Raw genomic sequence first — 23,778 nt, forward strand, 5'->3', positions numbered from 1 at the left:
GTCTTCCCTGTCTGAGGAGTTCACTGTCAAACAGCAGAGATTTCAGAGATAAGAAGAATATGGTTTTACTGTGAAAAAGCAAACTTTGATCTTTCTGAGGGGAAGTGGGCAGTAAGAGGATTTCTGTTAGGATAAAATTCCTCCCCTTTCCTTGCAAAAGGAGATGGGGAGCAAGAGAGAAGCCCTCAATAACAACTGTAGATCCTCTTAGCCTACAGCTGCTTAGAAATACTATATCAGTGGTGACTGTTACAGAAGTCCAGTTTAATCTCTCCAGGCATTAATTCTAATCAATAAAATGAAATTTTCCTATGGGAAGGACTCAGTCTGAAAGGTACAAATAAGTTAATTGCAGTTTATTTAGCATGAAATCTTGATTATGTCCAGAGTCAGAGAAAATGAGCTGATTTCAGTGCAGGATTTTGCTTTTGAGGAGTCAGATACTGAAGCCCAGGTATGTAGTGTCACTAAACCCATCTTTGAATTCATATAGAGTCAGGTGGGAAGCAAAAAAATTACATCATATGATAACCATGTACAGAAATACCCATGTAGAAAAAGCCTCATCACATCTTCAGTGATGCCCTTTGAGGGAATTACCCTGCTTGGTCTTTCTAGGCATTGAGCAACCAGTTGCCTCCTTTCACATTAGAAGATTTTCACTTCTAATCCATCTGATCACTGTAGAAAAGCTGCTTCTGTAAGTTCCTCAATGAAGAAGGCAGAAAAACAGAGAAGGTGGTAGCATAGGTGAGTTGAGCAGGTAGCTCTAAACAAGCTTCCAGTTGCTATGAATTTTGTTGTCTTGCTGGAGGTCCTGCTCAGAACAGACTAAACTATTAACTAGCCTGGGCATTGAAATAATTGGACCTAACTCCTTCCCTTAATTAATTTTTTCTACCATGGCATCAGGGAAATAATTTTTTTTTTTCTGTGACAGCAGTAAATAGTTCCAGTACTGCTTTCCTACCTTGTCAAGGTGTTATGAAGATGAATGCTCCAGTAATGCAGTCATCTTGCTGGAAGCACCATGGCCAAAGCAATGGAGGGGATTTCTCTGGGTTTGTTGTTTCTTAAGCTCTTTGCCTGGGTAAAATACTTTCCTTAACTATCTCCTGCTGGTAGATAGAGACACAGTTGTGGTGAAGCTGAACCTTCAGTCTTTCCCAGAATTGATTTCATGGGGTAAGTGGCATCTCTGCTTTCCATACATTACATCAGATAAAATATAATTGCTGATAATTTATACATGAGATGTAGAGATTATCACCCAGTCTGAAGATTAAAAAAAATGGTTTAGGGGCCAGGGCTTGGAAAGAAAGCACAATTATTTGGCTTAAAAACCAAACAGGGCATATAATAATGATTCTGCCAGTGAGAGTCATGACAAAAAGCACAGAGCAGCAGAAGGTCAGAGGTAGGACAGGATGGCTCCTCTCACACTTGACTGTGCCTGCAGCTCTCAGGGTACCTGGTAAGCAAAGATGCAGCATAACTATTGCACCTACTCGTGCTTGAAGAAGTGGAGGAAATGTGGAGGATGACACCTCATCAGAGAACAGTCTCTAGCATTTTCTCTCACTTAATAATGTCCAAACATCTCCACATTCTCCCCACTTTGTTTCTGTCTTCTTGTTAGGTGTCCAGTTCCCCTTTGTGAGTCACCAGTGTCCTTTCACATGATTTTTCACTACTCTACAAGTAAAATAAAAGAAAAAACCCAGTGTTGTGCTCTTATAGCAGAACATAAGAAAAGCCTGCCATAGAGCCTGAATGATGAGCAGGAGTGACCCTCTCCATCTGATCCACACAAGTCCATATTTATATAAAAGAGTGCACATGAGCAAAGCAGGGATGACTATGAATAGGAAAAAAACAGTTCCTACTATTAATGTTTTAAAGTTAATACTTGGTGCAAAAAGCTGTTCCATGTAGGAGGTCAGAGGTTCCCTATAGGACAGGGGAGAGAGAGAGAAAATTGACAACTCCCTTCACATTCAGAAGTTTCTTACTCTGCAGGGTTTGACCCCTTGTGTGGGCTCCAGATTATGGGTTTGGTGGAAAATAAAAATTCCTTCCTGCTCTGGTGTGTATTCTCTTGCCCATGACCTACTAGCTTCTTTAGGGTTGCTGGGAGGTCTTTTGGTCATTGTTTGGTTTTGGTTTTGTTTACCCTGCACAAAAAAAAGATAGCAAATGAAAATTGTAATGAAATCAAGTTTGTTTCCTGGCCCATGGGTGTGTTTATCTAGAAATTCTTAACTAAGTGAAGGTAGTTGTACACTGATAAATCTGTTGTAGAGCAGCCTCATGTAATGGCCCCAAAAGATATGTTCTTAAAACTTACTGTGCTTTCTGTAAAAAATAAACCCCACAAAGTCATTAAAATACAGTCTAAACTTCCTTAGCAGAGAAAGTAAAGTTTATTTGAATGCATGCTATAATAAACATAATTGATTTTTTAAAGTGGTTTTTTTTTTCCTTTTATAAATATGCTTGAGATTTCGTCTTTAGAAGCACTCAATAGGATTAATACTATAAATTTTTAAAAATAGCATATTGCTGAATTCTGGAAACACAGTATTCTATAAGCAAAGTTATTCTTCACATTGAGAGAATTTTCATCTCTGTCCTGAATTTTTCTCATACTAACAAAACAACAACATAACACTAAAGAAGATACTGTCCAAATATTATACTTTACAGCATAGGATATCTTACATACATTCTTTTTTTTCTAAAATACATTTTCAGCATTTGAAATTATTAAAAATGAAATTAATGCAAAACTGATCAAAACCTCCATTAGAAATTGGCACACAAAAAAATGATCATGCATATTGAATATTATGTCCTGTTTTCAGGTGATTTGTTTCCTGTGTGTTCTTGCTTCTTAGCATTCCCTTAATTTCAAATAAAACATAAAACATGCTTACATCACTGGGATATAAATTTACACAGTGCATGTGGTGTTTTTTCTTACCATATTCCTACTTTACATGAGAGAAAGCTGGTGATCTTCAGCTGAGGTCAAGGACTGTCATATCAATATGATATAAAAATTTCCTTCTGTAAGTTATATCCAAGGCAGGTTATTATATGATTGGTTTAAAATTTAATGCATGGTGATTATCCCAAGAGTAGTAAAGTTAGTTTAACACATAGTGACAGATGGTTAGTGGGCAGAGACATGAATAACCTAATACACTCATCAGCATTAAAATATCAGATATCTATGCACTGGGAAAGTGATTGGAAATGATACCAGAATTGTGTTTTGACAAAAGAGATTTCTTTCTGTTGGCACATCATAATATAGGGGTACCTTAGCCCCACTCTTTCAGGACTTGAACTGTTCAGTTCATGTAATGCTAAAACTGGGTATTCTGTCACAGTATAAATAGCAACCAAATGCTATGCTTCTCTGCCTTGATTTTAAAGGTAATTTAGTAATTTAATTTCTGGATCTAGAAATGAAGTTACTTTGGCAGAGAATATTTGGTTGCCAGTGATGTTTATGGGCAAATATTTCCTTCTGTGCAGTTCTCTGCTGAAGGTTTCTCTCTTACTCATTTCCTTTACTTAAAAATAAAAAGCTCTTTTCATAAACATTAGCATTACTGCCAACACAGAAAAGAAAAAAAAAAATAAAAGGAAATCTTATACACCCATTTATCACTTTACTACTGCATTTTATAAACAGCAGATACAGTTTGTAACACACTTCATCCATTTAGATGTATTATTGAATTTTTATGTATTAGGCATAATCAAATCATTCACTTATGCAAAGTTCTCAGATTTTTGTAGTGCAGGAAGATACTTTTGTGCTCTATTAGTATAATGGCTCAGAGATCAAATGGAGAGCTGCTAAGATGTGTGTGGAGCCTGTACTGCTTTCTGGAAATGTTTCTTCTCTTCCTGACTCAGTCTTCATGGAACTCCTCTCAGTTTAGTGTCACATTATTTATAGTCATCAGGGCAACTTCACAACAACAACACAAGCTCCAGCCCTTCCAATATTGACAGGAACTTCCTAAAAATGGGGGGGAAAAAAAAGAAAGAAAAAAAAGGAAAAATAAGGAGAAATTATTTTTAGTAGACTGCTAGAGATAGGAGTAGAAGAAATTACTTACAGGTTAAAAGGAAAGCAAAGTAATGTACAGGTAAAAAAATGGTATCTAACTGGGGCACTGAAAACACAGTTTTGGCTTTTTGGGAAAATACTTGAGCAGTTGCTGAGAGGTAGAGGAATGTAGGCTGGTGGTGTTGCTCTTAACTCTCAGAAAAAACCTTCATATCTCATATTCCAAAAAAATATCTTGACAGTACTAAATATTTCCTTTTAGCCTCAATGGTGATGATGAGAGCTATGGGAGCAGAGGACATTGCTGACCAGGGCAGGCCAGACCCAACCCAATGATTTGTGCAACCTGTTTCACTTGCTGTGCACTGCCTCTGCCCTTTAGGCTGAAAAAATCTCTATAGTTATTTCACAGGACAAGCAAACAGTATTTTATACAAGCCCAACTACAGCATTACTGCATCCTAATATTTAATTTCTCACAAGACCAGTGATGATTTTGCACTGTAATAATTTTTGGTTTGTCCATTATTCAGAAAGAATTCCTCTTATTTAGTAGTTAATTCTTCCTATTACCTCTGTCCACTCATTATTTTGAGCATCATAGGACTCCACAGTATCCAGGTAGGTGTGGCCATCATAGCCCCCAACAGCATAGAGTCTGTCCCCCAGAGGACAAATCCCAACAGCATCACGAGGTACACTCAAGGGGGCAACTGTTGTCCAAGCATCTGTTTTAGGGTCATACCTAGGATGTTTTATGATCAAGATTAGAAAAAGACAATGTAAAAACACACTTCCAGTTTAAATTACTGCTGTATTTAAATACAGTTTAAATTAGTTTAAATGGTTGCACATTTTCTCCTATATTGTAGTTCAGTATAGACTGTGAAGCAGTACAGACAAGTAACACGACTGAATATTTAGTTTAGCCACTAGAGGGGTCTTCGAGCCCATGAAAAATGCCCATGTTTTCTCATTTGATAACAGTCTCTCCATTTCTCTCAGATTAAACAATCGCTACATTTCGAGCACTAATGAGGCCTGAGGGAATGATAGCACAGCCATCAGTTGACTCGGCAAAGTTAGTTTCAATGTATTCTTTTTTCTTTCTCCGTAAAGGTTTTTGTTTTCGTGTCAGACAGAACTCATGTTTTCAGAAAATTTCCTTGTAAAAAAAGTTCAATATCTCGTGTAGTTGATAAATTTGTAACACAAAATGCGTGGCAGTATTATACATGGGTCTTGATTTTATTTCTGTTATGTACTCAGTCATAAGTTCAAGTGAATTACAAGGTACTTGCAGCTTTCTACCATGTCCCTGAGAACAAAACTTAAGTCATTGTTGTTCACCACAGGGAGGTTTCTTTTCTTGTCCCCAAATGACCCAAGAGTGTCACTGAGTACCCACAGCCCATCAAGCACCCAGAGGGGTTGACCCCAGTCATTATGTTCCCTTCTCACCCAGGGCTCAAGTGTTCTCTTGTCCTCCTACATGGTGCCACATGTGGCTAAGCAACATTTGACTCACAATACCTCTGTTTCTGAAAAATACACGTCCAGAATTTGCATTTTCTTAAGCAATGTATTCATCAGTGAAAAATACAAAAATGGAGGTTAAATAAGGATCAGATAAACAGTGTTTTCTCTTTAAAAAAAGCAAGATTTCACTGCCTACAGGTGTGTGCTTCCAAAATCATTAGGCCAGTGTATTAATGTGCTATTTAAAGTGTGAATTCAAGTTGAAATAGCTTGCTTTGGTATATGGTTTCTTGGGGTTTTTTGCTTGCTAAATCATCCCCCTATCATAGTTTTAGCCCATTTTCCTTCACCAACATCATTTCTTACAGGAACAAGGCTCTTTCTATCAGTCTCCTCCATCAGAAAGAACCTCTGTAGTAACTACTGACTGTTTCAATAGGATATTTATTACATTCTTAACCTTTTGGTCAATGTTAGCCAAATTATTGGAGGAAGACAACTGAAAAGTACTTAGTCCCTACAATATTTGACACAAGTAGCCCAAACCTGGGGTTTGGCACTTCAAAAGCAGAAAGATCACATGTTGAATTTCTCTTGCTTGTTAAGCTGTCTTTACCTGGCTTGGAGGAGTTTTTAGTTATCACAAGTGCATTGGAAATTGGTTATTATGCTCACACTATTATTTTTAAAAAATCATAATACATTTTACAAGCACAACACTCTTAATTGTGAAGAGATATTTTCCTTGCTGCTATAAATTATTTTATATTTCCTTCCCAGAATGTAAACCAAAGTAAGTTCCTTACCTCTCCACACAGTCAGACAGCCTAGAGCAGTGGTTGGAAGCAGGGGCATCGTGACCTCCCACAGCATATAAAAACCCATTGTATGTTGCAACACCAACACCACCTCTTCTCTTGGACATGGAAGCACAGACACTCCATTTGTTTGTGTGTGGATCAAAACATTCCATTGATTTTAAGCAGGAGCTCCCATCTCGTCCCCCAACAGCATACAGCCTGGGATAATTACCCACAAGAAGGCAAAAAAAATGTTAGTCTTTAGTTTATCATTTTAATAGGAATTTTCTTTGGTTTAAATTTATGATTCTGCCCATTATTTGCTATCTGACAGCTTTGCTCTTCAGCTTTCTTTACAGGAAAGGTTTTGCATGTTGTGTGAAGGAAGTTATGTTCTCCTTGTGCAGTGTAATTTTTCAAGCAGTCACATTTGAAAATTAAGCTTAAAAAATGTTTATGAGCTTCTTTAAATGAGAACTATAGAAGGTGTGGAAGGTACCTTAAAGATCATCCAGTTCCAACCCCTCTGCATATGCCTGTTTTCCTCCAGTGCCTGGAAATTTTTTTAGATTTCTCTGATGTATGATTTGACCAGAAAATACTTGACTGGTGTTAGAATAATTTTAAAAAATGAATGGTTGTGAATGGAAGACTAACAAAAAACCTGAGATTTGATTTGCTTTCTTTTCCCATCATGCCATTAGATACAGACTCCTTGTTTACACAGCTTTCACCAGGAGAGGAAGTTGCTGAATATCCAAACAAATTGGTCGGGAGGCTTTGTTTTCTGTAACCTGCCTAGAAACATGGCAATGTTTGCCACTAGCTAAGGAACTGAAAGAAATCTGCCATTATTGACTGATGTTTTCAATAGACCATTTGTTGGTCAAAACATGTTGCTCCACAGAAACTTAAAAGTCTTTTCTGGCAATGCTGAATAGAAAAAAGCAAGGTGTGACCTAGGGGAAAAGGAAAAGGAGAAGCATTCTCTTTGGTTAGACTGCAGTACTAGCACTGAATGATGGACGTTTGATCTCAACTTCCCCTGGTGTGCCAGAAATTACATCACTAGACTAACAGATGTGATTTAAGCCAGGCTGCAGACAGCTTGTATCAGTAGTGATTGAGAACAGAGTCAGGATCAGGCTGGATTTCCTCTTTGACAAAGGGGTTTCCTGCATATCACTGTGGAAGGTACCAACAGGAGTTTCTGGTGAAGTTTATGCTGAGAACATTTCCTCTGAGGTACAACAGGGACTTAAATAGGTAGTTCTGCCCCTCTTGGGTTTATAAGCCAAAGATGAAAATCATGTCATGTTTGGAAGGAAAACACTGGCTTGCATGTGATAAAGTTCTGCATTTGCAAATAAATGTCTGTTTGCTGACATCTTTATTTCTGCATTTCATTTATCCTTCTCTTTCTCTGGAATTTAAGAAGTGAGCATGGAAGCCAGTGATAAATTTCCAGGAGAAATGAAGTTGTCTACGCAGGTAATATTCCTGGCCCTTACAAAGTGTCATTGGTAAGAGCTTTCCAGAGATTGAAATAAGAAGAAAGGTTGGCTCAAGCTGTGCTCTCCAGCATAACCTGGGGCCCTTTAAAAGGCTTTTGTGTCTCCAGCACCAGAGGATGTTGCTTAAGGACAAGAGAATTCTGTTTCTGATAGGCATTAATTTACAATTTCTTCTTCCTCCTTCTGAAATTACTATTACTTTCAAATAGGAGCATACAACAAGGTGTAACTACAAGTTACACAGTGGATTCATGCATGTGTTTGTTCCCATGTACAAGTGCTTGAGTGGCTTTAGTGTCTTCAGAGGATGTTTAGTTAAGTTTTAAAAACCTTGTTGGGAAAACCAGTGTACATAGAACACATTATCTCAGTGTATTTAGGAAACAGAAGAAGGGCAGAGTAATTCTGGGTAGGATAAGATGTAGGTGCATGCAGGAGGTGGTATAAAACATCAGAGGAATTACTTCATTTCTGTACAGGTTCTTTCAAATCATGCTTCCTTAGACAAAGTGATTCCAAAATGTGACCATGAACTTGGAATAAATATCTTTTTAAAGGAGCTGATCCTACATCCCCGTAACTTCTATTCTAGGTAAAATTTTGATATGTGTGTAATACTGTTTTCCAATTGCTATAATTTAAAAGGGCTGAAACAATTTAGAAACACGACTGCAAGTTGGAAAACCATTTCCCACCCAGAGGAAAAGCTTTCCTTTCTCATTTTTGTGCTTTCTATTTTCTCTTTGTTTTCTCGAGGTGATTAATTACTCTCAGGTGGAAAAGAAAAGTTAAGAAACTGTGTTTCCAAGGAAGGAAACAAATGAAAAACCAGAGAGTTTTTCCTGTTGACATACTTGCTGTTTAAGGCTGCAACCCCTACAGTGCTTCTAGGGGTTGACATGCTGGCAACATAGTTCCACTGCCGTGCTTGTGGGTCCCATCTTTCTACAGTGTTCAGGTAACTCCATCCATCATGGCCACCAACAGCATACATTGGCCCTTCAAGCATTGCTACACCTTAGAAGGAAGAATTAGGGAGAAATTACAGTATCTAATAATTTCAGTGACCAATAATATTTTCACTCCCTGCTATAATTCCCTGTATGCAGATAAGCAATTGCAGCTGGTATTAAACTAGCTAAAAGCTGCCTTGTCATTTGGCAGCATAAACAAAGATAAACAAAGTACTTCCCATCCAGTGTTTTTCTGAACAAGTATTATCTTTTGCCAAAAGATTAGAGGAAAGCTGCTTTACTTCTGATGTTTCTCTTCTTGAACATTTATCTCTTCCAATTCCGTTGACCTTATTCTGAAACAAATTTCAGCCTCTCATGAGAAACAATACAATTCTTTAAAAGAAAGGCAAAGGTTGAGTCAGGCAATGAAGAATATGCCTGAACCAACCTCCTCCCCTTCTTGTGAGCCACCTGAAGCTCTGTAATCCTGCCAGCAGGAAGCCTCAGGTGGTACTAAAGTACCAGGCCATTTTATTGCCCATAAGGGGAACACACTTCTGGATAAGATCTGGCTGCTGGTGTTGTTCTTGAGGTACAGGAGACTGAACTTGGCTGTCTCTGCAAAGTTCTGTGTGGATGTAGCCTTTGTCATTGTCCTTCTCCAAAGCAGGGCTTTGGTGCCTCCCCTCTGGGGAGCTGCTGCAGCTCTTTGCTTCAGTTGTAAAGGCAAAATGTTTGAATCTGGCGGCTTAGAAGTTTTCTAAATCTGTCTTTTCAGGCCTAAATATAAATGGCCTGATTTTTTCAAAAGTGCTAACTCTCCACAAAACCACACTGAAGCTAATAGGGGCTGTAAGTGTAAGGCAGCTCTGCCAAGCATGCTGATGAACAGACAGAAGCCTAACTTTGGGCACACAGATTTACCACTGACCTACTTGTTGGGCACAATTATGCCCCTGCAGCTGATAATTGTGAAGACTTCAATAAGAATTATTTAATCTATTTTGTTTTCCTTCCCTTTGCTGCCTACTAGTATTTGCCTCTTTACATCTGACAGACCAGCTGATAAGAATCCTACATTATACTTTCTCCACCAAGCGGTGCAGAAGGTGATATAGGAGGCCACAAAGGTTTTTCAAATAAGTCTGGATCAAACTTTTTCTGTTATTCATTAAAAAAAAAAAATGGTATAATTTGAACTTTCCAGTGATTTCAAACAACCCTTGTGCCTGTAAACTTAAGGGAAGCCAGCTTTTTCACAAGAACTATGCTATAAAAATCACTGAGATATGATCATATTCCCTCCCTTACAGTCTCCTTAACTATAAACTTTCTTTTATAGCTCCAGAAATAAATTCTAGATTTCATATTCATATTATTCACTGTGTATAATATTAAGGATTATTGTGCAATGAAGACCCATGGACACTAAGCTATGGCAGAGCCCTCTAAATCTTCTTGTGATCGCAACATTAAAATCAGCAAGGTTGTACTTATTTCCTCACTGCAATGTTTTCTTCAGTGCGAGTAATTATCTCATCTGAGTTTCAGAGGTGTTTGGCATCTGTGGGCTTAAGTCATAATTAAAAAAAAACAAACAAACCTGGAAATCAGCTTGTTACTGTATTGCAAACAGATCTCTTGACCCCAGTACATCAGATGAAGAGCTGATTATTTTAACTGTTGCTTATATTTTGGAAGTTTCTACAAGTACCATTAACTCTGAAGCATCAGTGCAAGTTAGGTGAATACTAATAAACATCACTGTTATCAAATTATGGAAATAGGCAACTCCATCTTGGAAAACTATCTTCTACAACTATTGCTGCATGTTCTTAAATGCTTAGAAAGTTGTGGAAGCAGTTTTTGTGATAATCTACATGACTTTGTGTATGAGCTGAGGTATTTACACAGAAAAAAAACACCTCTTACCTAGGCCATGTCTGTGTGTTGACATAGGAGGCATTATAGTCCAAACTTTGGTGATAGGGTTGAAGCATTCAACAATATTGGAAGTTTTCAGCCCATCTCGTCCTCCCACAATGTAGAGCTTGTTGTCAATCACTGCAACCCCAAACTGAAGTCGTCGACCATTCATGGTACCAATTTGCTCCCAACTGTTAGTCCTGAGGTCATATTTTTCAATTGTAGTGGTACCTGTTCACAATGTAAGTATGAGGAGAGTGTCACGGAGTGACCAGGACCCAGCAGGCAATAGTTGCTACAACCTAAAGCATTATTAATTGTAAAACACTGAAATTCTCTGTGTGGACTTCTGCTGTGGCTCCCTGAGAACTTCAGTTCTGACATGTACTTTAGTGAGAAAACTGCATTTCTTGCATGCATATAGGAATGTTACATTCTTGAGAATAAACTGGGGACAAGAAGATGCAGAATTAAATGCCAGCAATTTTTTTAATACTACAAATTTTGGAGAGGACTTAAATCTGTTACTCATTTAAATACCACGAGAGTAGGGGTTTTGTGATTTTTTTTTTTTTTTTTTTTTTTTTAATATGAATATGGTACCCCAAATTCTGTACTTACTCTAACCAAGTTTGTGCTTAAACCATTACTGACACCAACATCTGAAAACATATCCATGTGTCTGCCAGAGTTAAAACTTGAATATGCATCTTTGTGAACATCTTGGATATTTTTCTTTCTATGCTGGAGAAAGGCAGAAGGCTGAGTGTTGTGTGAGCACACACTTGTTTCCCCAAGGCAGCTTCCCTGAGGTTCACCTTTGCAGCTGCCTTGCAATAAGTGCCTGTCTACTGTAATGTATAAGCTGTATTTTCAATTTTCTCAGGTCACTGAACTTCCAGTAATGCTTTTACTCCAACTGTTCATAAGTCCCTAGCTCTCTGCCATTGAAAAGTGGCACTTCATGGGTGCTGGCTCCTGTCAGTCACTCAGCAGCTGGAATTGCTCCTTTGAGAGTTGTTTTAGCATGCTGGGGAGATGGCTGAGAAACAACCCAGGCAGAGGAGCAATTGGCAGTTTCACTTGCAGTGCACCCTGGGGCTCAGCTTCAACTCAGCCAGATGAGAAAAACAGAGCTGATTTCCTGCCTCTTCCTGGACTTTGAGAATGACAATAGGCACTTAGTGGGTCAGGAATGATTTTAAACAGCCAAACAATAAAGCAAAAAAGAAAGGTTGCATTTGGTTTAGAGATGTTTTCACAGGTAGCATCTGCTAGAGATCACTTGCTGTACTGAATAAATTTAGGGAAATAAGAGCTTATCTCATGGTATCTCTTCTCTGCATGCTTTTCCAGATGCACTGACTGGAAAAGAAACTACCAGATCCATCTGCAATAGAAGAAAGAAATTCTACTTCTTCCTCTATCCTATCTTCTTCCGTTCTGAGCAACATTTCTGTGACTGTTCTTTTCATTTTATTACTCTGCTTGCTCTTCTTTGCTTTGATTCCTTCTCATTTATTCTATGCTAATATGTGAGGGCCCCAAAGTTCTCAGCTTCAAAAGAAGTATATTGCATACTAACCAAAAAATGCATGAAGGTGCACAGTGTGTTCATACACACCCTGCAGGCTGTCACTTTTACAGAGGCTGGAGGGTAGGTTTTGAAAGTTAATGTGGTTTAGGCATATTCAAATTTTTCAAAATACCAACCCTGAAGTGGCTCTTTGATCTTCTTTTGATCATTCCTACTTGAGATGTGACTTCATGTACCACCTGAGATAAGCACAAAGCCAAACCTGGTGTTCCCTAAGAGTTGGTTTTATCACAGACTACGTATTCTTGCCAGAGGCAGCAGTTACTCCCTTCTCAAGAGCTTTCTTCCAGTGCATCATAGTCTTGTTAGTGCTGTTTCCTTTATCTCAGAATCCAGCACAGGCTCGGTTTGTGAGTCAGAGGACAGCAGGGAGGAGAGGAAGTGCTGCTCTTCTTAACCATCAAAAGGCAAATGTTCAAATTGTTGGCTTTGTTCCAAGGTAAGAAGTAAATGAGGCACCAACAGGAAGGGCAGATATTGATTGAAGTGGCCCTTGCTTTGCATAACCTTTACTGAGAAAAACCTAGTAGAACATTTTATTCTTATTTTGGTCGCAGTTGTTCTAAAGATGAGCTTGACTTCTTGGGTGGTTTATATGATTCATAATCATTGTTACTGATGGACCTATGCTAATTGCTCTGGTTTGCTAAACTGTCCTAGGAATGAGCTTGTTCATGTTGTGATGGGGGTGGTTGGATTGCAGAGAGACACTGAGGTAGCACTGCAAGATCTCTCATACAGGAAAAATCAGTCATCAGCAACTTTTTGCAAACCATGAAATGGATTAACTTCTGTGCCATTCTATTAAAAGTGAACTCACACAGCTAAAAGTCATACTGTTCAGCAAGTTGTTAGACTTTAAACTTAATTATAGTTCTTTGGCTCCAAGCTTTGCGTTTGAAGTTAAGGTTCTTGTAGAAAATTATTTAATATACTGCCTGCTAAATAGAATAGTGTCATGTGTAAAGCTGTAAGCTGATGGCAGTTGTGAAAAATCAAATAATAAAAACTGGAATGTATTTGTAAGATTTAACTTTCAACTAAAAACCTGAAAAAACACCCTGTGTATGAAGTCCTGAAAAAAAAAAAGCTGCACATACTGTTGTGCTGATGAAAAAGTACAAATCTCACCATCTGAAACTGCATAGCAAGGATTGATAAGCTACAGTTAGGAGTCCTGTCTAGTCCAGGAATGTTTTTTGGTTTTATTTTCCTCCTTTTCAGAGTTTTTTCCAGCCTTCTAATGTTTTGTCAGAAAATGGAGGATAGGGTTCTAAGAGAACACTAAAAGACTCTTGAAATATTTTTAGTATTAATTTGTCCTTCTGATTCATAAAGTCAAACAGTGTGCAATTTAATTTTTAAATCACCATGTGAATCATACTTTTTTAGTCTCCACTTCAAGACGTGTATCATTGAGAAGCACCCAATTCTTGCAAGAAGAGTGATCATCTAGCACATAGGATTGTGTTCTGTGATTATTCCTTCCCCTCTTTTTCCTCCCTAACTTGCTGTTTTCCTACCAGAAAGCTTTAAACAATCAACATAGGTTCTCTGGGTGTCTGTAGTATAATTACTTAACACAATTAAATTCATATCTGCACTTACCTTTAGTGGCATCCATACCTCCCACAGCATAAAGTGCCCCCACTGTAGATTTTCTTGGCTTGGTTCTAGGACTCTGCATCATGGACCTTCTTTCTGGCAGAAGATGGTACTTCATTGCCTCCATCAGGAGTTTCTGACACTCCAGGTCGTCTGCAAACATTGGGCTATTTTCTAGATCAGCCAGTAACTAAGAGATGGAAAGGGAGGGTCTTCAGTTATCTGAATCATTGAAATTGTATGAACCTCAGTAATAAAAGTATTTGTAGCTTACAAACACTCATTTTCAGTTCAGCTCTCCCCTGCGTTTTGCTGGGAACTCTTCTTTAATGCCAGCAAAACAGTATAAAGATATAAAGTATAAAAACAGTATAAATATATAAAGATCAGGAAGAAAAGTCTTAAAGTAGCATGTCTTTGCTTAATTTGTTTCCAAAAACTTCTTTTAACCTTTAGGTAAGGTTAATATTGCAAATGTAGTGCTGAACCCTTTCAATGTGAAATTTCTTTTGAGCTGAGGATGAGCAAAACTAATGTATAGTACTGGACATCTCTGTGAGTATGAGGGAATATTAAATGAGGCATATAATTAAAACTACATTTCTGTAGTATTTTGATACTTAATCCAGAGTTTGAATATTTGCAGCTTCACTCATGGAGATCCATAAAGCTGTAGTCTTGATACTCCTATAAACTTTTCTGATGAGATGGATAGATTCCAGTAGCAGTGTGGATTAGTTCCTTCCTTCTGCGTTTACAAATAATAAGCATATCTACTGTACAATAAATTTTTAAAAAGGCAAAAAATCCCACCTAAACAAAACCCAGCCCAAACTAGAACATTTCCACAGAATTCTTGGTATGAATGATGCTTGAGGCAAGCATTTCAGGTGGCAGAGGTCCCTGTAGCCCCTCACTTTGATACCTGGGGTGGGAGCAGGGGCAGCCTGATGTAAGAGAGCAGCATCCCCAGGTCCCGTTGGCGGTTCTGCAAATCGTGCCTCACCCAGAGCATCAAAGCCTGGAATATGGCTTCTTCATCTGGAACATTGATGTCATCACTAGACAAGAGCTTTGCAATTTCATTAGCAGGGAGCAAAAGAAATTCCTGATTTTTTATGACTTCTATGAAGTGTTCCTAAAAAGAAAGAAAGGAAAAAAAAAATTTCAATTCATTGATGATTTTCACATCTTGAAAGAACACTTTCTGAGGTAAGGTTTTATTCCTGTTCTGTGATATAAGGAAGTGCAGTGGATCTCTTAAAGGTCACCGAATCTCCTGCTACTATTTAAGGGAGACTTTGCTTGCTCTCTGCTGCCTTACTCTTGCAGGACTGGAGAATAATGCTCATTTTCGCACTACCATGTGCTTGCCAGGGTTCTTGTCAGTATATCCTACCTGAGGGATTTACCACTGTCAGTTTTGTCCATCAATCTGATCTTAATGGAAAGACAATAATGTGTATTAAAGATTGCCAAGTGGACACTCAAACTGTGTAACTTCTCTAACAATAAGTTTCAAAAGCATTAGGCAAACTACTGACACCTTCCTTCTGCTAATTCCAAAGAAAAAAAAATATTTTTTTTGAGAGTGATGAGGTTTTTGTTACTTGCAAAGAGCTACATGTAGGGAATTCATGTCTGTATTTAAAATGTTAATTTCCATTACGTAAGTTTGGGATTATTTGGGTATTATTTGGGAACCAGATTGAAACAGGGCAGATGAAGAAATTTTGGTAACTACTATTAGTATTATTTGTTTTCAGTAGCTTCTTAGTTTCTGTGTCTTTTTGAGAGTGCTGAAGATGTAAATATAGAAATATCAGTGGTTAAGGAGATGTTAACTTTGCTCTGCTATGCATATCCTGCTTCGGTGTTTTGTGACTTTCAGAGAATGGGAACAGGAAGGCCAGTCCCCATTTAGTTATAAATATAGCACAAGATGTTTATCTGAACTTGCTCTATCTGCACAAAAAGATACCCGGCAGGAAACTGTTAATCCTTTGCTTCAATGGCTGAAGTATTTGAAGGGGAAGGTCTCCATTGTGTCTGGTTTTACTGAATGGATGTGATGTTTATAGCTGATTATCTCCTGAAAGTGGTTAAATACTACCGGGGCATTTGAATAGTCTCTATTTACAGCACAACTTCAGAGGCTTTCCCCTGAAGTACCCATTTTCAGGTGGCTGAGGTTGGCATGAAGCAGAACAGAATGTTTTATTATCCACTCCCACTACACTTTTGTGTGTGTATGGATTGTTATGATCTCTTTTTCTTCAAAATTAATTTAAAATTCAGTTCAAGGGTTTAAAATAAAATTTTATCCAAGATTCTTATTTCAGATTGATGCATCCTCTTCTGCCTTAAATTTGTTAGTAGCTACAGACTTGATAGGTCCTTTTGTGACATGCAAGCTGCTCTTTTGTGGCAGCATTCTCAGTCTGTGTTACACAGAGGATGCAGGAGGTGACTCTAGACCTGGAAATGCTCCCGGTTGTTTTCAGGAAGATGCAGTATAAAGACATCATGTAAGAGGCTGTCTAATGTGAAGGATCACAGGGAATTTGTACACTGTTCTTAGGACCCAACTCTCATTTCTGTCACACACATTTTCTAAATGCAGTGAAAGTCTAACTCCTGGCAGGACTGGAGGATTCAAATGGTTAAAAAAAATCTAACCAAAAAAAGGCTCTCGTTGCCTGATGTCATAAAATCATATGTGTAACCATATGATTTTATTTCAGTTTTGCAGCAATCTGTACTGTGAATTTTAAATGCTTGAAGTTGTTGCCCAATTTCGGGCGGTGGTGGGGGAAAGGAGGAGCCATGGAAGTTCCTGATTTAGGCTGAGCATCAAATTGTGTGGAGCAGTGAGGGCAACACTACTACACAGAGGCTGACTGAGCCTCTATCTTAAATGTCCTTTTTAAAACTTTAAAAATATAAAAGGAATCTAGATTGCTGCTAAAGAAACCACTCATTAGCATGACAGGAGGGAGCACAAGCAGTGCCCTCAATCCCCACATGCCACACTCATTTATTTCAGCTCTCAGCATTATGAAGCCACTAAACTGGTTTTGACAAAACTACACTAATATTTCAAGCATAAAGCTGCCATGTGTCCCCTAATAAGTTCTTTTTATATCTGTTTAGCTGTAGCAGTTGCTATTCCTTTGTGTGTAAAGTTGCTATAGCACATCTTGTTGCTCTGAATATTTGTCCCTTGATTTGGTTTTACAGCAAGCTATCTTGCTTCTCTGTTTGCCATGCTCTGAATATTCATTTCTTGATTTGAGCCAGAGGAGGATTATGATCCACTCAGGGATGTGCTTCTTTTTAGCAGTCCAAATCTTATTCAGACATAATTTTGGCTCATCTTATTTGTATCTCACCTTAAAATCAGCTTTAGAATTTTCTTTGTGTTCAATCAAAAGCATAGACATGGGCCATTTCTGTTTGCCTCTTGAAGGTTGCCATGTTAAGACCCTATTTTTTTTTTTTGTTTGTTTGTTTTTTGTTTTGAGAAAAATATACAAATCATACTGCAGATTTAAGTTCAGCGAGTTTGTCCTACAAGGCAAAACACTGAAATGGGAATCAACAGACCTGCAGATTTTTTTCTAAGCATTCTTTTGCCTTCTCCTTTCAAAGGAGGAGACTTGTACTCCTATAACAGTCACAGAATTAGATTTCCCATTTGCCCTTGAGCTGGGCAGAGATGTCCCCACGTCAGAGACTGTGCAGACCTGGCCCTGCCAGCTCCCAGGGACCAGAGCCCTCAGCTTTGGAGAGAGCAGCAGCCCTGAGCCCTGCTTTGCCAAAGCCCAGAGATATTTTCCAGTGGAGAATTCACACTTGCTGGTGACACTGGAATTGCAAAGCAGTCAGATTGTTCCCCTTACCATGGTGTAGGTGTGGGCCACCTTCAGGAGCTCTGTGCAGCCCTGAGCATCTCCGAAAGAGCGAATCCCCAGGCAGTTGGAAGGATGGAGCTGCTTCATGAGGAAGTTGCAACATACTTCAATAACCTGGGAGAGCTGGAGAAGACAAGCTGCAGCTAGCAAACTTTCTATAGTGTCTTCTTTTAACTCTAGAATACCTGTGCAGTTTGCATATAAGGGGGGAAAAAAAGTTTTCAGTCATTTTCTTTTCTATTTTATTTCCTCGAAAGCTTCCCGCTCCCCAGTTTTCAGTCCTTCTCTGAAAAGTTTTGAAAAGAAATGTCCTGTGATTCACAAATTGGACTGAAAGATTTTTAAAATTATATTTTAACAAACTTAAAGGATTTTGGTGGATTTTGATTAGAGTGACTGGAACATTTATATTTGGGCTTTAGTGTTACATCTGTATTAGATCCGTATCACAGTATTAGATCTGATTTTGTCTGAAAAAAAGGTAAAATTAAAAGAATGGTGTTATCAGAGAAAAACCTTTCCTAAAATTTATTATATATATATCACAAAAGAACTTTGGTATCAAAAGCTAGGAAATACCATCAATATGTGCAGGAAACTTCATTTATTCCATCATCTACTTGTGCATTTAAATGTTTAATAAGATTATTACATATATGAGACTTTTGTATGTTCACAGATAGACTGAAAGGTGTTAATTTAATCAGGTTTTCTTTTCTTGTCTCTCAGTGGATGGATCAGTTCTTTAGTTAATACACACTAAAATCCTGTCCTGAAAAAAGAACTGCAGGGTTTTTTCCTGACTTCATTTCCCATTTATCACTACAACCTCCAATTGTCTCAGAAGCATTGATTTCTTTGCCAGCTTCTCCTGTTACACACCATCTCCACTTAACACATCTAGAAGGGTGGGATCGAGAGATTACAGTAACAAATCATCAGAGTAGAAGTGTAAAAGGTTTCTTGTCCAAAGTGCACTTCTGATTTATATCAGTAGAATAGAGAAACAATTCTGAAAGTTACAGCTCTCATCTCTGAAAGTCACATTTATAGCTCATTACCTAGGGAAAAATCTCACTTTAGAGGGTGGATTATTATCACATGAAAAAAATCTATGAAAATTCAGTTTTCCATGGCTGTCTTCAGAAGTCTTACCTTAGCACAAGTCCAGCTCTTCCTGATGTCTCTTGCTTTGAAACTTAAATAATACCTTCCAGTTCTGCAAGAAACGAGGAAGGGCTGGCAGGGTGCAGGATGGGGCAATGTTTGGGTTTTTAATATACAGCTCAGAAAAGCTCCTGCATGAGTGTGTGATTGGTACTCATTCTTGTAAATAAAGACTGCTATGTAAAGCCTCAAAGCAAAAACAGCATCCTGATTTCAGAAGCAAACTTCCAGTATTTCATAGCCTAGCTTTTGTTTTTCAGTCATTTATTATTATATTATTTTTTCCCATGGGTTTGCATTAAACAAACTGGAAGAGATGAGGTTTGATCAAGTGGGATGATTTTGAGATCCAGGTGGATAATAAGCAGCCCAGCACTCAGCTTCTTTGTGCTTGTACTGTTCTGCTCCCTCATGCTACTGCAGTGCCACAGTAACACTGAGTTATCCCTGTTCTGCAATGTACCCTCTGGATCTCCAGATTTATGCCCCTGGTTGTACCCACAGACAGGGGCTGTTTTGTAGAGAGAAACGTTCTGATCTGGCTTGCAGATTGCTTCACCTTTTCTTCATGCAAAAGTGTGGGTTTATGAAGTAAACATTAAGTGAAGTATTTATTAAAACCTAGGAAGTGACCTAGAAAGTGAAGTCTCCTATTTTTAACATTTATGCTAATGCCAATACGGTGACTATAATGGGGTCTTTGATCTTTTAAGAAAATAGTATTTTAAGCTCTTTCAAGGAACTCTAACAATGGCAGTAGCTACCTGTGATACATCTTCCAGCCTCCCCACCAGAGACCTGAATTTTTATTTCATTCAAAAGCAGACAAGGGATGTCCTGTGTGGGACACCAGGGGACAAAGGTTTAGTGCATGTTATTGGTAGAAGCTGTCAGCTGAGGAGATGGATAATTTTCCATGCAAATATTTGTAAATGCAAAAGCTGTTGTTCTGGTCTGTTCTATTCAGTGTTGTTATTTCCTGAGGAAGGAATTTTTCCTTTCTTGAGACTTGGGTTTTTTTTGACACAGACCTGCACAGTTTAGAAGGGCAAAAAGAGTTTCCCTTTCACCTTTCTGGCTGGAGTAGCTGCCATCTGCATCCAGGGGCTTGCCAGAAAGTGCAGATTTGCAGAATCTGTATAGGTTTGAAGGATCTGGATGTTTCCAGCTGTCATAGACACTAACAAAGTAGTGATGTTCTACAGCATTTCCCGTGGTCACTATACAGCAGATGAAAGGGATTTCACACCTCTCTGGCTTAGTCTTTTTGGCTGTTTGGCTCAACCATTTCAGATTCAGAAATGCAGGGATAAGTGTTGAAAATGGGAGAAAATATAGGGAAATATATATCTATATATAGAGAGAGAGCATTCTGGTATTAAAATATTTAATTTCATTAAGATCCATAAATTCATTAAGATTTCATTCTCTCTAAGTTTTGAGGAGAACACAAGAAAAATTTCACAATGTTGTGGCACTTTCTCATGTCTCACTTTCTCCTCGAGTGAAGCAAACAATTGAGGAGCCTCTCATCAGGAGAGGGGGGTTCATGTTACACCCTTCTGTGTCACCACATGAAGTGGGCAACAGGCAAAATATGTTGTTCTCTCATTAGAATTCCTAAAATAATTTGTATCAAATTGGAGAGAAATATCCAAGACCAACTTATCTGCTAAGTTTGTTGCATATCTTCTAGAATAAATTGTTATATAAATCAGTATTTATTCATCCTCTCTAGGTAGAGGTTAACATCACGTATGCAGGATTTATGCTCGTATTTACATCCAAATGTGAAATGGAAGATGCTGCAATGTGTACATTGAATAGCTTTTAGCTTCCTTTACACCAGTGCTGTGGGAAGTGGAGGCAGAATTACCTGTGTAGGCATAGTGCACCAAAGCTTTCAGTGCATCAGGGTCCACTCCCTCCATCTTGATCTCTTCTTGTTTTGCCTCCCGCACATCGTTAGTGAACATTGCAGCAAAATAGTCAGATGCTGCACTGAGAACCAACCTGGAAAATCAAAGCATACTGGGAGGACTGCAAATGACTTCATCATCTCAATAATAAGCATGAAGTTCAGTATTACTATGTAATAAATTGTGTGTGCACGAGAAACATTGGCTTTAGCGTAGGATTCAAAGCTTACAGCAGTGAGCAATAGTTAAAAAGGAAATTAGTAATCTGATTTTCTCCCATAGGGCTTGTTTAGGCAGACTTTTGTCACTGATCTCACTGTAGTTTTACAGCAGCAAGAATGGAAGATGGATGATAACAATCATTCCTGTTTGAATTTCATTCTGTTTGAAATACTGAGTATGAAACACTGATCACATCATTTTCTTCCGTTGTTACCTGATGTCCTAATTATAGTAAGTGTTCATTCCTACCTAAACTGCTTAGGCATAAGTTAGGAATTTTGAAATTTCAGGTGTTGAAGCCACTTAAAGAATACTGGGAAATGTACCTGTGAGCTGGAATCTTTTGGTCACCAGCTATGAGGAGAACATCACAGAGCTGCTTCTGCTGCAGATAATTTTCCATCTTGCGGAAAGTTTGCTCTGCATGGTTTGTAGACTGGAAAAATTCATCTGAGCCATTGGTGTTCATTCCAAGCAGGGAGCTGCTGGTCCTTGACAGCCTGCAAGGGCAAGAGGCCATGTGATGAATGCCTCATTATCAACCTTGTTCAAATGACATCACAGAAATGTTTAAAATTATACAGCTCTAACGATTCTCTCTTCTGATGTCTTCTTCCATTTTTATTTTCTGTTTGGTAGCTGCAAATTTTAATTTTTAAGGCTGCACATAAAGTGTATTTTACTATCAACTGTTATAGGTGCTACTGAGTTTTCTACTTCCCATCAGTTTCGTGTCTATGATCCACTGTTTGCACAGCACTGACATGGAAATGCAGCCTCCTCATTGACAAACAGAACACACCAAACCTGAACTTATCTCCCTGGGATACTAATAGCTAAACTATCTTTGGGTATGAAAGTTTGGATATTAAATGTCTTTAGGTTTTATTGCTGGTTCTCTTCATAATTTGTACATTAGGCTACATTACTAAATGGGAATGAATCGGAAGACAGTTTGACAAGGACCATGTAATTCTAGACAAATTACCCAGCCAAAAGCTGATGAAATCAGTACATTATGTAGCCTTTAGAATCTGAATGCAAATAGTAAAGACAAATTATTATTATTATATTATTATTTCTCTGCCTTTTCACAAAATTGTACATTATAGGTATATTCTTCCCACTCCAGAATAAATACTCTGCTTATAAGTACCCTTAAAAACTACATACATAATTTCTCTTTATCACAGTGGATTTTTTAGGAGATTTTTCCTTATATCCTTTTAATATTATGTTGCAGAGTGAAACATCTTTGTGATATTTTCTTAGAAAAATATTTATTTTTGTATTAATCTGGTTTTGGTGAAATAGTAATGCATCTGTTGATTTACTTGTATGTCACATAGCTTTAAAATACTGCCATACTGGATGTCAGTGTTTTTCAGAATGGGACAGAACAAAATCACAGTTGGTACAGCTATTAGGTGTCTGGGGTTTTCCAGACGTATTTCTTTTTTTCCATCTGAAAAAATCTAATATGAAATTTTCTAGATTTTTCTACTTCATTTATAGATGTCCCACATCTGATTTGGAACCTAACATCTTCTGGGCACTGGTATGTCCCCAGGTCCCCAGGTGCTTGCTGCCTCTCAGGTGCACTCGAGTTCAGGGTAGAACCTCAGCCCTGGCCCTGCCAGCCTCCCTGGGCAGGTAGGATCACTCAAGGGCTGCCCAGACATTATTTTATTCAATTTTGGGTGTGACTGAGCTGTGGCAGCCCTGGGGGGGGTGTGTATGCCTCACCTCCTGAGACACAGCAGCCCTCAGGCATCTGAAATCCTCCCCTGCATTGTGCATGGTGCAGGGTATGTGCTCACCTCCCAGTCTGGGCAATCTCAGATTATGCAGCTACTTGCAAACACAATGAGATAACCAAGGCAGGGCAATAAAGCCTCTAGCTCTTTATTCCAATGCACTTTTGTGGGGTTTTTTTCTTTAAAAAAAAAAAAGGGGGGGGGGGGCAAATCAAGTTCACCTACGTGTACCCTTTGTAGTTTGCAGCTTATAAAAATTAATTTGTCTTGGTGAGTTTAATGACTATACTTCTTTATTTGTTTTCCTGCAACATTTCATTGAAAATGAAGACACTGCAAAATAGGATTATATGCTCATTAGTTTTGCATGAGTTACTTGGTGACAAATCCATACTCTGTAACATTCATGTTTTGCTACTTACCTCTTAAGCTTTCGTTAGCAGTAATCAGAAAATTATTTTTCAAAAATACCATTTTTCAGATCCACTATATCCACTCTAAGTGTTGTCTCTTAGCATGCATTACATTGCACTTATCCTTGATATGCTTGCAGAAATCAACTGAATTAATACTCAACCATCCCTAATGCAAATGCACAGTTCTTTGAAATAATTTCCCATAGTATGTATCTGTTTGTAGGTGGAGCAATGATTTCATGCTGCAAATATTTACAAAGGGATTTAAAGACTGGGGACTTTAATTATTGTATTTTTTAGAGTGACCTTTACCTACAGCAGAAATACCACTAACATAATTAATTATTTCAAATACAAAGGTCTTCAGAGACTGAAAAATACTGGAAGCAAAAAACCCTGCTCCATTAACTTTGTTAACA

At 38.2% G+C, this 23,778-nt stretch overlaps 1 protein-coding gene across 2 annotated transcripts in view; it reads right to left on the reverse strand.

Annotated features, from left to right (window-relative positions):
• Nucleotides 1-2,404: 2,404 nt before the first annotated feature.
• KLHL4 (kelch like family member 4) overlaps nucleotides 2,405-23,778 on the reverse strand; it is a 73,358-nt gene continuing 51,984 nt past the window's right edge. For both annotated transcript variants that reach the window (XM_071757643.1, XM_071757642.1), the window contains exons 2-11: nucleotides 21,513-21,686; nucleotides 20,922-21,058; nucleotides 17,867-18,063; nucleotides 14,890-15,102; nucleotides 13,968-14,154; nucleotides 10,769-10,993; nucleotides 8,735-8,897; nucleotides 6,373-6,585; nucleotides 4,661-4,832; nucleotides 2,405-4,036 (exon numbers count right to left, since the gene is read on the reverse strand). In XM_071757643.1, coding sequence (XP_071613744.1) covers nucleotides 3,977-4,036; nucleotides 4,661-4,832; nucleotides 6,373-6,585; nucleotides 8,735-8,897; nucleotides 10,769-10,993; nucleotides 13,968-14,154; nucleotides 14,890-15,102; nucleotides 17,867-18,063; nucleotides 20,922-21,058; nucleotides 21,513-21,655 — 1,710 coding nt within the window. In that variant the 5' untranslated portion in view covers nucleotides 21,656-21,686 and the 3' untranslated portion in view covers nucleotides 2,405-3,976. The remainder of the gene's footprint in view (nucleotides 4,037-4,660; nucleotides 4,833-6,372; nucleotides 6,586-8,734; nucleotides 8,898-10,768; nucleotides 10,994-13,967; nucleotides 14,155-14,889; nucleotides 15,103-17,866; nucleotides 18,064-20,921; nucleotides 21,059-21,512; nucleotides 21,687-23,778) is intronic.

The sequence above is a fragment of the Heliangelus exortis genome, chromosome 14, assembly GCF_036169615.1.
Source record: "Heliangelus exortis chromosome 14, bHelExo1.hap1, whole genome shotgun sequence".
Lineage (NCBI taxonomy): Eukaryota > Metazoa > Chordata > Aves > Apodiformes > Trochilidae > Heliangelus > Heliangelus exortis.